This window comes from Penaeus vannamei, chromosome 14 (genome assembly GCF_042767895.1).
Source record: "Penaeus vannamei isolate JL-2024 chromosome 14, ASM4276789v1, whole genome shotgun sequence".
NCBI lineage: Eukaryota > Metazoa > Arthropoda > Malacostraca > Decapoda > Penaeidae > Penaeus > Penaeus vannamei.
In genome coordinates, this window is record NC_091562.1 from 6,401,471 (window position 1) to 6,413,970 (window position 12,500).

At 35.6% G+C, this 12,500-nt stretch overlaps 1 protein-coding gene across 2 annotated transcripts in view; it reads left to right on the forward strand.

The window, feature by feature from the left end:
• The window catches only part of RhoGDI (rho GDP-dissociation inhibitor), a 13,399-nt gene that overhangs the window by 294 nt on the left and 605 nt on the right, over positions 1–12,500 (forward strand). The window contains exons 1-5 of one of the 2 annotated variants that reach the window (XM_027370049.2): positions 1–13; positions 6,192–6,385; positions 9,673–9,797; positions 10,349–10,448; positions 10,579–12,500. The exon at positions 1–13 is cut by the window's left edge and continues 82 nt beyond it; the exon at positions 10,579–12,500 is cut by the window's right edge and continues 605 nt beyond it. In XM_027370049.2, coding sequence (XP_027225850.1) covers positions 1–13; positions 6,192–6,385; positions 9,673–9,797; positions 10,349–10,448; positions 10,579–10,775 — 629 coding nt within the window. In that variant the 3' untranslated portion in view covers positions 10,776–12,500. The remainder of the gene's footprint in view (positions 14–6,191; positions 6,386–9,672; positions 9,798–10,348; positions 10,449–10,578) is intronic. The other variant, XM_027370051.2, reaches the window with a different exon arrangement.

Here is a 12,500-nt window from a genome sequence, read left to right on the forward strand (position 1 = left end):
CCTCCTCGCCCAGGTGCATTATTGATATTTGAGTAATTAGGAGAGTCTCCTTTAACGTAAGTGTTCTACGAGGTAACACCAAGACGTTATGCAAGCTCCAGGCACCGTAGTAACAGCGGGGTGATCGTCTGCGGACAGTTTTGGTTTGCACAGACGGCCTAGGCTGCCGCAAATTTGCCATAGCCACCGTATAAAAATGAAAAATAAAACTCTTTTAGGGAAATGGGAGAAAGAGGAGATAGGAGAACACATCAGAGAGGCCTACTGTACTTTGGGAAACGGGTCTAGTATATTATTTTACTGTTTTTGCCTCGCATTAAATTTTTTTTGCAATTTATATATATAGTGCAGATATATTAGTTGTCTGTGAAAACCAACTGTAGTAAAGAAATTGGCTCAGACATCTCAGGAAAGCATGCTGTGTATGTTGGAAATTGTCAGCATAGACATCGTAAATATACTTATAAAGATAAATTTTCAGCTGTTTCGACTGGTTGCTACCTCTGGGACTGTGATGTATTGCTTAATGGTTAATGCAGCCTCTGTGGCATATTCTAGCAAGATAAAAGGTTAAAATAATGAAGTTCATTGTGCACTGTTATAAAGAAAATTATGGTATATTTTCATTCTTCAGGGTATGTATAATTAGGAAAACACAAGTGAAAAAAATTGATTTCACTTTCATTTACATATCTTGCCAATAATATTTGGTAAATCTAGAGGAGATGGAATGTTTGTTTTTTCTTATATTTCCCCCCCCCCCCCTATCCCCTACGATTTTGGGGGACACGTGGGAAATTGAGGGTTTGGGGGGGTCCCCCACACAAGCTTTGATTTGACAACTGTAATGAAATTTAAGTTTTCATAAAGACGAGCCAAAATTCCCACAAAATTACCCTTTTAAGATTATTTGAAGGTAATTTAAAAAGTAAAAGAAAGTGCAAAAATGAAAAACCCGAGCCAAGATTCAGCCATGGAAGATTCGACACTACATTGAGTGAATGAACCCCAGCCTAAACAAATAAACTAATAAATAGATATCCGTATGAACCAAAAACCTTCCTAACCCAGGGCTAGGCCCCCAAACCAACCTCCGTGCTTCCCAAACCGACTGCCATGCTTCCCTAGCCAACTGCCTTGTGATAACCAAATGTAAAAAGGAATATACACCTGGTTTAATCAACCAGATGAATCTATGATCCTGCACTAATTTAGAGTTCCCTGTTTATCCTCACATTGTTTCTTGTTATAAATCATACCACTGACAAACCATTTCACTGGTTCATTACACTCACTGTGGCAGTTCGAACACCACACTCAACCACAGTGACACGACTTCTGACCCAATTGCCAATGACGTATCACTGCGCCATACACTGACGTCACACCAAATCTTGAAGAGAGTAAAATGTGAATAGATTAGAGAAATGAATTGAATGAATTAACATAATGGTACTTTATATCATTTGGAGAGTAAATATCGAAAATTAATGTGAAATTATGCGTAAATGTCTATCAAACGATGGATAGTAGCACACGCACTAATTTCTTGAGCACCATCTTTTGAGTTACATGGTTTGTTTACATTGACTTAGCCGATAAGCGAAGAAGGTGACTTAGTCTGTGAGCGACAAAATATTGGCACCTTTATATTAAAATTATGAAGTAATTATGTCTTTCCATGCTTTAAATTTGACTTCCCTTATTAGTTTGCTTGTTGTTCTTCGATTTTAGTAGTATTTCATGTTTATAATTTCCATGATTTACATCATGCTGTCCTATACTCCTGGACTTATGAAATCAAGATTGTTTGGTATCTTTTGAATATCTACAGTATACCTAAATGATTGTATTTTAACCCTGAAAATACATTCAATTTAGAAATCATTACTAAAAAGAGGTTAGACTGTTTCCTTACTTGATAGGGTAGGGAACTGCTAAAGAAGTTTACTATCTGCCATGCTAGTATATGTGGTGGCAATTTATTAGCTAGTCAGCAGAGTGCTAATGGCATGGAAGCAAGCTCATGGACTCTTAATTAATAAATTAAAGATATATTGAGGTTATAATTAATTTCCAGAAGCTGAAACTTTTTTTCTGAAGACAGCATACATCTGGTGCAATCCACTTACTAATATATCCCCATTCTTTATTATCAGTGACATGTATTATTTTCATAGATTTACCATATTGAAATTAAGGCCAAATGGCATCTATTTCTCCTGTGACAAACTAAAGGGCAAGTATCCATTGGGTCTGCCTTGAGTTATGGGTACTAAACAGTTGGTCCTTGTTTTTTACATGATTCATGGTTATTGTGGATTACAGCCCCTGATAATAGGCTTAGAATATCTTTTTAGCCTCTTTTCCAGACAGATTGTATGCTGTGTAAAGTAAACCATAAAGTGCAGGGTTAATTTATGTTTTCTGTATTTCTAATTTCTCTCTTGGGAAGTTGATGGGGTTACTGTGTCCTCAGTATGCACAGCAAAATAGAGCTGAAACTTGGGAGCACCAAGTTGATGAAGGCTGTGAGCCTAAGCCAACTGCAGATTAGTGTATCAACAACTGCAACTTTTTGCCCTCTATAAGAATAGCATTTTCAATTTGCCTTAGCTTTATATTTCCATATCATGAAAATTAAGTGATTCCTCCAAAAGAAGTTTTGTTATTAAGGAGTCAATAAGTAGGCCTATTTATCCAATTTCTTGATTTTTTTAAAGGTTTTATTTCCATTACTTGTGCTTATTGTTGCTAACATAATAGTAATGATGATAATAATGATTGTAGTAATAATATTCACAATGATAGGGCCTATTAATTGATTTCATGGTAACTTGTAAAGCTATGTGTTAGCTATGTGGTATACAATGTTCACACACACTTTTACATACATGTTTGTTGGTAAAACTTAATGATATACCTGCAGTGAGTAAACTAATAGTATTTACTCTCCTGCAAGATCCTTTCCTCCAAGAGTGATGCTTATAAGTTATGCGGAGGCTATATCTGAATTTAATGAGTTAAACTTGACATACCTGTAGATACTAAATGGCATAGATAATACAAGTAATAGAGCAAATGGATATAATCCTCACTTACAAATCTTAACCCATTGCCACCGGGTAAATGTACTATCCAATGTTATTTTTTGTGAATTTTGTTTATACATAGATGACTCCATGAATGCTCAGCCACTAAGAAGTCTAATAGACTCCTTAGTCACACATACAGTGGTCCCCTGTTGAGAAGTAAACATTTCTCTGGATAATGTGTAAAATTTTAGTGAGGCATCATTGTTAGTTGTAATATATACTACTGATTTCTACAGTACAATTGCATCTAATAGGATGTAATAATCACTGTTTAGAGAATCAAGTAATGGGCTTCATAGTAATTGTCATCTTTCTCTCTCTAGCTTGGGCGAAAGACAGCAGTGTCGCTCTAGGCAGGGATTTTCATGCATGATCTTGTAGGCACGGCCCACATGAATATGCAGCATAAAGAATCCTTGCCTCCTTGCTATTAGTATTTAGCCAATGGATTTCATAACAGCAATAGAAGGAATATCATAAAAGATTTGTAATGAATCTTGAATACTTCTCTCGGTATTCTTAACTGGCAAGGGAATTCCTCTTCTAATATCCATTTGTCGGGATTTGAGTATTGGCCATTATATTTTGTAATGACGGTTAGAAATAGGATGAAAAAGAAAAACAAATTGCATAGGACTAGTAATAACACTTATGCTAATACAGTGAGGAGGATATCACTCTTTTTTGTGCTTTAAATATTTGATAAGCCAGATTTGGTGATTTTTCTTTTTTTTGAAACTGAATTTGTTCTATTATCAACAAATAAAGCCAGTTTAAAATAGTAATGCTGATTGAATTGCTATTTGAGGAATTTGGAAATGTTACATTATTCTTATTTCATTAAAATTTCTAAAACTGGGGATGCATCAACTCCCTGAAGTGTCGAGGTAGGGTTTGGTGCCAAAGAGGCGCATAATCACTGATCTTTATAGAGGATACGGTGCAATTGTTCAATTGGAAGTTACTTGCCCTGTGATTGCTCCTAATAGGATGATATTTTAAGATTGATGCAGTTCATCACCACTAGGATAGAATATTATAAGAGTGAGTGAGAGTGAGTGAGAGTGAGTGAGTGAGTGAGAGTGAGTGAGTGAGTGAGAGTGTGAGTGAGAATGTGAGTGAGAGTGTGAGTGAGAGTGTGAGTGAGAGTGTGAGTGAGAGTGTGAGTGAGAGTGTGAGTGAGAGTGTGAGTGAGAGTGTGAGTGAGAGTGTGAGTGAGAGTGTGAGTGAGAGTGTGAGTGAGAGTGTGAGTGAGAGTGTGAGTGAGAGTGTGAGTGAGAGTGTGAGTGAGAGTGTGAGTGAGAGTGTGAGTGAGAGTGTGAGTGAGAGTGTGAGTGAGAGTGTGAGTGAGAGTGTGAGTGAGAGTGTGAGTGAGAGTGTGAGTGTGAGAGTGAGTGTGAGAGTGAGTGTGAGAGTGAGTGAGAATGTGAGTGAGTGTGAGAGTGAGTGAGAATGTGAGTGAGTGTGAGAGTGAGTGAGAATGTGAGTGAGAGTGAGTGTGAGTGAGTGTGAGAATGAGTGTGAGTATGAGTGAGAATGAGTGTGAGTATGAGTGAGAATGAGTGTGAGTATGAGTGAGAGTGAGTGTGAGTATGAGTGAGAGTGAGGGAGTGTGAGAGTGAGTGAGAGTGAGTGTGGGTGTGAATGTGAGTGTGGGTGTGAATGTGAGTGTGGGTGTGAATGTGAGTGTGGGTGTGAATGTGAGTGTGGATGAGAGAGTGAGAGAGGGTAAGAATGGGTGATAGTGGGTGAGAGAGTGAGAGAGAGTGTGTGTGTACAAGAATGAGTACACATATGTATGCATAAACATTTTATTATGTATACATACATATACATGCATACATATTCATGTATACAAATGTATACATTATATATACAGACATAAATACATATGCATACATACATATACTTATACATACATGTAGATACATATACGTACATGCACTTATATATACGTATATTTACTTACATATACGTACATGCACTTACATATACTTACATGTACTTACATATATGTACATGTACTTACATGTATTTACATATACGTACATGTACTTACATATACGTACATGTACTTACATGCATGTACATACACATACACATACATATACATACATATACATATGCATACACATACACATACACATACACATACATACATACACATACACATACATATATACACATACACATATATATATATATATATATATATATATATATATATATATATATATATATATATATACATACATATATATATATATACATACATATATATATATATACATACATACATACATACATACATACATACATACATACATACATACATACATACATACATACATACATACACATACATATATACATATACCTACACATACATATGGCTACATATGCATACATATGGCTACACATACATATGCATACATATGGCTACACATACATACACATACTTTTACCTACACATACATGCACATATATATACATACAAACATCTACATACATACATGCATAGATACACACATACATAGTTGCATACATACATAGATGCATACATACATAGATGCATACATACATAGATGCATACATACATACATAGGTACTTTTATAGTTTCGTACATACATACATACATACATACATACATACATACATACATACATACATACATACATACATACATACATACATACATACTTGTATAGTTTCATACATACATACATACATACATATATACATACATATATACATACATATATACATACATACATACATACATACATACATACATACATACATACATACATACATCTATGTATATATACATATATACATACATAGGTATACATACTTGTATACATATGCAAATGTAAAAAAAATTATATACCAGGAAGTAGTTCAGGATCTGAATGGTTTACTACTTCAACACTTTGAATGTGTGAATTTTCTTCTCTTTTTCAGCATTATTTGTAAAGTTAGATTGTAAAAAAATAGTCACTCAGCTTCAAGAATTTTAGTGTAAGTTTTGGACACAGAAGGTTGGAAGTTATCCAGCATCATAACAATTTGCTGAATATTTACCTTTTTCACAGATTGCTGAAGATGGCCGAAGAAGAGAATGTAAATATCGAGCCTTACGAGGAGGAGGAGGAGGAGCCGACAAACTACAAGCCTCCGCCAGAGAAGAGTCTTGAGGAGATGATCAACCAGGACCAGGACGACGAGTCTCTCCGCAAGTACAAGGAAACCCTCCTCGGAGGCTCAGCTGGTGGCGCTGTTGTTGTGGGTGAGTTTAAGGGGTTGCAGTGCGTTAAGATCATTTGGCTAACCAGAACCGTGTTTGATTTGGGGATCAAGAAATGCGGGATGCACTGATATTTCATTGAGTTTCGTATCATGATGAGTGCTAATGAGTATTGAAGCAACATGGCAGAATAGGGTCCATATGACAAGATAAAAGTATGAATAAAGGAGAAATTTATTAGCTCTTTGTAATTCCCTATCCAAGCATAATTTGGTTAGCTTCATGTAAATCTTTTGCATGGAAACAAGGAGTGCATGGTTTTTGAGGAAATAATTTCTTTTTCCATAAAGCATATGTAGATTCCCTTACACGTACAGATAAAAGAATATAAAAATTTATATGCTCATGAATGTATGTTCAGATGTATTCACATGCACATGGACACACTTCACAAAAAGGACTGTGTGGTCTCTTTTCATTATCAGATATTTGAGAAATAAGGGGTTACAATATCAAATTAAAATGCACATGTATGTTTTCTTTTTCTTTGTTACCCATTGGCATCACTTAGCATTTTATTTTCTATCTTTTGAGAAATTTACTTACATGCCAATGGCTTAACAAGCAGTAAGATTACCTGGATCTTGACCCATTGAGCCCATTCCTTGTTATTTCGTGGAAAGTTTATATTTTTCATACTAATATCATTGTAACCAATGATGCCAGGTGTATGCATTGTACACATGTATTTTATTAGATTGAAATAAACCTATAGGCTATACAAGTTTTATCATTATGAACCTTGCAAGGGCAAGGATGGTGCCTTCTTTCAAATGGCTTTTATTTAGCAGGTAGAGACTGTTACCCCGAGTGGACACCCCTTCTAACTTTGCACCCTGAGCAGTGTTTGAACCCAAATTCTGGGTGATCCTCCTAGTCCCCAGCCTTATGCATTACTGCTGCTCCACAAAGGCCCCCCACAATAATGATGGTAGTAATTAGAATGCAAATTTTTCTTCTGAAAATTCAGGGAATTGTGTAAATAGATGAAGGTAGGGTTAGTCCCTTATTCCTGAGTCAATGTGCACCTGCTGTAGCCATAGTCTGTAAAGAAATTATTTAAACAACCCATAGTGGACAGTGCATATATACATCCCCTTCTGGCATTAATTGATTTTGTTTGGCTGGTGGCCCTTTTGCTTTAATAACCCTTTGCAGCCACTGAAGCATTGCATGGAATAGGTTTTAAAGTATTAAAGAGACCTTTGTCTCAGCTTCATAGTCTCATAATGAATTTTTTTATTGAAATAATGCAGGTTGAGCCAGAGTGTTTTAGTAAATTTCAGTTACTTACTTTTGCTTTTAAATATGAGGTAGTTTTTTATGAGTTCAGAACCTGTCCATTATTGTTTCTCAACAGCTTAGCAGCTTTCTTTCCAGTATGACAGTGTGTTCCTTTTTATATATTGAAAAGGAAATGGATTCAGTATGATCCTTAAACAGTGGCATATTTATTAGCATATCTTAAAAATGTTGATAGGGAATTTACTCTTGCCTGATACATTTATCTACCAAATGTGCCCCACCACATCATAATATCTGCATGTTTAACAGTTTTTACTGACAGGTGAAAGACTTAACATCTGCTGTGTGTCATGTTATTGCACACCTAAAGCAATATCTTTTAAACCTTCCTGTACTTGTCACTATTATGTGAATGATTTCTGCAAGCAAAATCCCTTTTTTTTATTTGATAGAAGTTCAATAAGTAGAGTCCTCATTTCTGTTATGTAGGAGGGAAGTTGTAGCTGCAGGAGGGGATTTACATGAGTTACCCCTTTCAGCAGATTATGATCCTATGTTTTCAATTCAGATTCAGAAAGTGATGACTTTTTTATCACATAATGTGTAACTACTCACAGCACCTGCACCATTTAGAACCATGTGATAGCAACTGTTTAGCAAACACAACTTAGAGAAGGCTTGACAGGGTATGATATGATAGGACATCACTGGCATGAAGGATGGGCTAAGAAGATAATCAATAGTTTCAGATTTATTTTTGTATTTCCTATGTTAGGACTCGTCTATTTTATGACCAAGGGAATGATAACTGAATGCTGCTTAAGGAAGCTTCTCGATGTGAACAATATGGGCCTGTTCTTGCAATTTCTGTTGTGGAAACATTTTTTACATAATTATTGCCTTCTCCCACAAAAAAAAACTAGTGAGATCTGTATGGAATCATTTTACAATCTAGAATGGCAATAATTGGAGACGAAAGAATAGTTTCAAGTATCAGCAAGCCATTCCTCTGTCAGAAATGGACTGATGCATGATACATAATGTAACAAGTGTTGTAATTGTATCATCAAGGAGGTTTTTTGTAATTGTATCAAGGAGGTTTTTGGACATGCAGAACTAGCAAGTGATGAGGAAACTCACTGTATATCCATTTCTTTTTTTCAAAGGAAGTAGTTGGGACTGGCAGTCCTTGGGAATTGAGTGTTAGAGCAGTGCCTTCCTTATATTACTATCCAGACAGAGTCCTGGTCACAGTCACCTCTGGCTACCTAACCTTCTATATTGCTTTCATTTCAAATACACTCTGCCAAACTTAACTTCAGAATGTTTTGAACAGTTTGATAACCGCATATTCATATTTAACAAACTTGGTAGTGAAACATTGCCCACATATCATCACTGCATGCACAGTATGGTAGAATTTGTCTGATTTTCCTAGTTCCCCAGATGGCGTGCTTAAACTTGGTCAAAATGGCAATAACCCCTGATGTGAGTCTGTTTCCAGCCAGATAATGCTAGTGACTTAAAAGTTACCTGGTGTCAAAGATGTAAATATGCGTTTGTTTTATAAATTTCTTTTGATTATAAATGATTGTTTATAAGTATGGTTATAGATACAGATATAGATATAGATAGATAAAGATATAGGTATATATAGATGTAGATATATATACAAGTATATATAGATATAGATAGATATAGGTATATATAGATATAGATAGATGTAGATATATAGACAGATATATGTATATTTACTTTATATAGATATATAGTTTTAGTAGATTTTTGCAAATACAGATTTATAAGTAGAAGCCCACATACATACATATACATATGCTACACATTCATGGTTGCTCAGTTGATAAGGTTAATGAAGGGAAAAAGAAAATAAATGAAGCCTTATTTAAATTTAATTCAAAATGTTTAATATCTGGAGAATGATGCCTCTTGCTTGCAGAAACTTCTAACACATTAAGTACTTGGGGAAAGTTGTCATGTTAAAAGCATTTTGCATGTCTTACCAGATCCCAGTAACCCAAAACGTGTGCTGGTCAGGAAGTTAGTGTTGGTTGCAGAGGACCAACCTGAGATGGTGCTTGATCTCACCACACAATTGGATACTCTTAAGGATAAACCATTTACTATAAAGGTAAGTAGTATTTGTCTTTCTGTCTATTTACCTGTATCTGTCTGTCTGTCTACCTATTTGTCTATCTATCTGTCTGTCTATCTGTTTGTCTATCTATCTGTCTGTCGTGTCTATTTAGCTATCTATCTGTCTGTGTTTATTATTATTGGTAGACAGAAAAAAACATGTATATACATGTATATATTTATATAGTATGTAGTAGTAGAAGGTCTGTCTGTCTCTGTTTCACTATCATTGTCTATCTGTGTCTATCTGGCTGGCTGGATGTCTCTTTCTATCTGTATTGGTTATTCTATCTCAGTCACTCTGTCTGCCTCAGTTTATCTGTCTGTCAGTCTGTATGTTTATGTGTCAGCCTCTGCCCATATGTCTCTCCATTGCTGTGTCTCTAACTCTTTCTCCGGCAGTTTCTCTTTCTTTCAGTTCTTATTGTTTATTTTTGTGTAGGAAAGCAAATATGTCTATTTTAATGCTGATTTTTTCCTTGTGCTGCAAGCAAGCACTGCTTTAATTGGATTGTGATAAGATTCATTGGTCCTTTTTATTTACAGGAGGGCATTAGCTACAGGATTCGCATTGAATTTCATGTGCAGCGAGAAATTGTGACTGGACTGAAATACATCCAGCGAAGCTATAGGAAGGGCATTGCTGGTAAGTAGAAAAGAATGTAAACCTTAGAAGTTGGCATAAAGATTCAACTTTCCTTGTTTGTCCTCACTTCTCGCTGAATAATTATATGCAGCTGTATTGCATAATGATACTATTTTCTTGATACCCACAGTGGACAAAATGACACACATGGTTGGATCGTATGCTCCTAAGGAAGAAATTCAATCCTACACGACACCCATGGAAGATGCCCCCTCGGGTCTTATTGCACGTGGGCATTACACAGTCAAGTCCCTCTTCACCGATGATGATGGCAATGAACACCTGAAGTGGGAGTGGTCCTTTGACATCAAGAAAGATTGGAACTGAACACTGGCAGAAGGTGTAAGGCAGTGAACAACACGTAGAATGGAAGGAAGATTAAGAGTGGATTGTATTGTTCAATCAGGGAATAAATGAGATTTTTGGCCTGTTTTATATTACTATAATGAATGTTTGAAGCATGGAGAAAATATAGAAAATTAAATGAATTTATGTATTTTTTGAAGTCATCGTATATTATGGCCAAATTGTGCCTGTGTTGAGGGCCTTGATAGTTTGGTAAGCATCAACAATAACTAACATTTCTGTAGGTAAGTGTGGTTATATAACTATATAGCATATCCATAAATGGAATTGTGTGCTCAGGCATTCAGTGACAATAGGATTTATCATATAAGCCTTTTTTAGGTTTGTTTTTGCTGCCCCCTTTCTTTTTCATATATATGATTGGTCATTGTAGGCATTCCCAGTAACTTGGAGCAAAAGGTGACTAGCTTTTCTTTCCAACAACCAAAGCTGTACTGTCTAGGGTTACTTCATGGAGATGACAATTAGAGTAAAGTATTATGCATTAGATATAGGAATTCAGTATGATGTTTGATTTTTGTGATTTACCAGTGATACTTTGTCACGTACCCCTCATGGTTTGTTGCCCATAACAGCATTGAGGCTGTCAAGGTGACTGGGTGAATAATACGCACAATCTAGAAGTGTTCCCAAGGCTTCCCTGTTGGAATGGTGTTATGGAACTTTGTACTGGTACCAGTGATTTACCCTATCCAATCCTCTCTCACCTCTTTACGTCTTTTCTCTTACAAGGCTTTTATAAAAATTCCAAATTACGTGCTCTTAGCATTCCAAGCATCTATAGGTAACAGAATTGTAATCCAGTTATTTTCGTGAAAGGAGCATTGCATGAAAAAAGGTTGCTAGATGTGAAATATTGTTGGATCTCCCTTTGAAATTGTATTTCCATCTCTCCTTTTCATTATCAGATTAGCAGTGAGAGCCAGATTTAAAAGCCAGGAGACTATTGTGCCATTAATAGATAATAAGGATTGCATGATTTATTTAATAAACAGAGTAGGGAAAACTTGTGTATTGTAAACCACTTGCTCAGAACATTTTCCTTATATTATGTCTCCTGATACAGTATTGAAGTCTTACTAGTCATTATTTGAAAAAGATCTTTGCTTCATCAAAATTTTATCTTTAGATGAGTCACTGTACTTAAGACAGAGTGATAACAGGAGACTGTACAGATCTCTTAATAGTTTAGTAAAAGAAGAGCATTTTTACAATTTTCATAAACACAGTTATAATAGAACCAAATAGGAAATGTACAAGCTATTTCCTTTTTTTCATTTATTAATTTTCAGCATGTGGTTTATAGGCATAGGTGCTGTATGTAAAGAGCTAAGCCACTATAGTTTGCGTTAACTTAGAGATCAGAATCACACCATAGAAACATGGAGACCTGTTCATGAATGATATGCTTCATGACTGCTCAGTCTTCTGATAATTCCTGGGTCTGTGATAAAAATGTTTGGTACTAACTTTCTTACTTGCTTTTTTCACTTTTTTAACGGCTGTAGTTATGGATGAGGGTTACATAAAAAGGTCTTGGTGACTTTTATGTTTCCTGTGACATGGCTTTGGTTTGTTTAGTTTCCGGTAAAGAAGTAAGGGTTGTATGAATTGTACCTGCACAAGAGGTTATTCCTCATGGTGTTCTTACAGTAGATTAATGTGATTATTTTAATCATGGCTGTT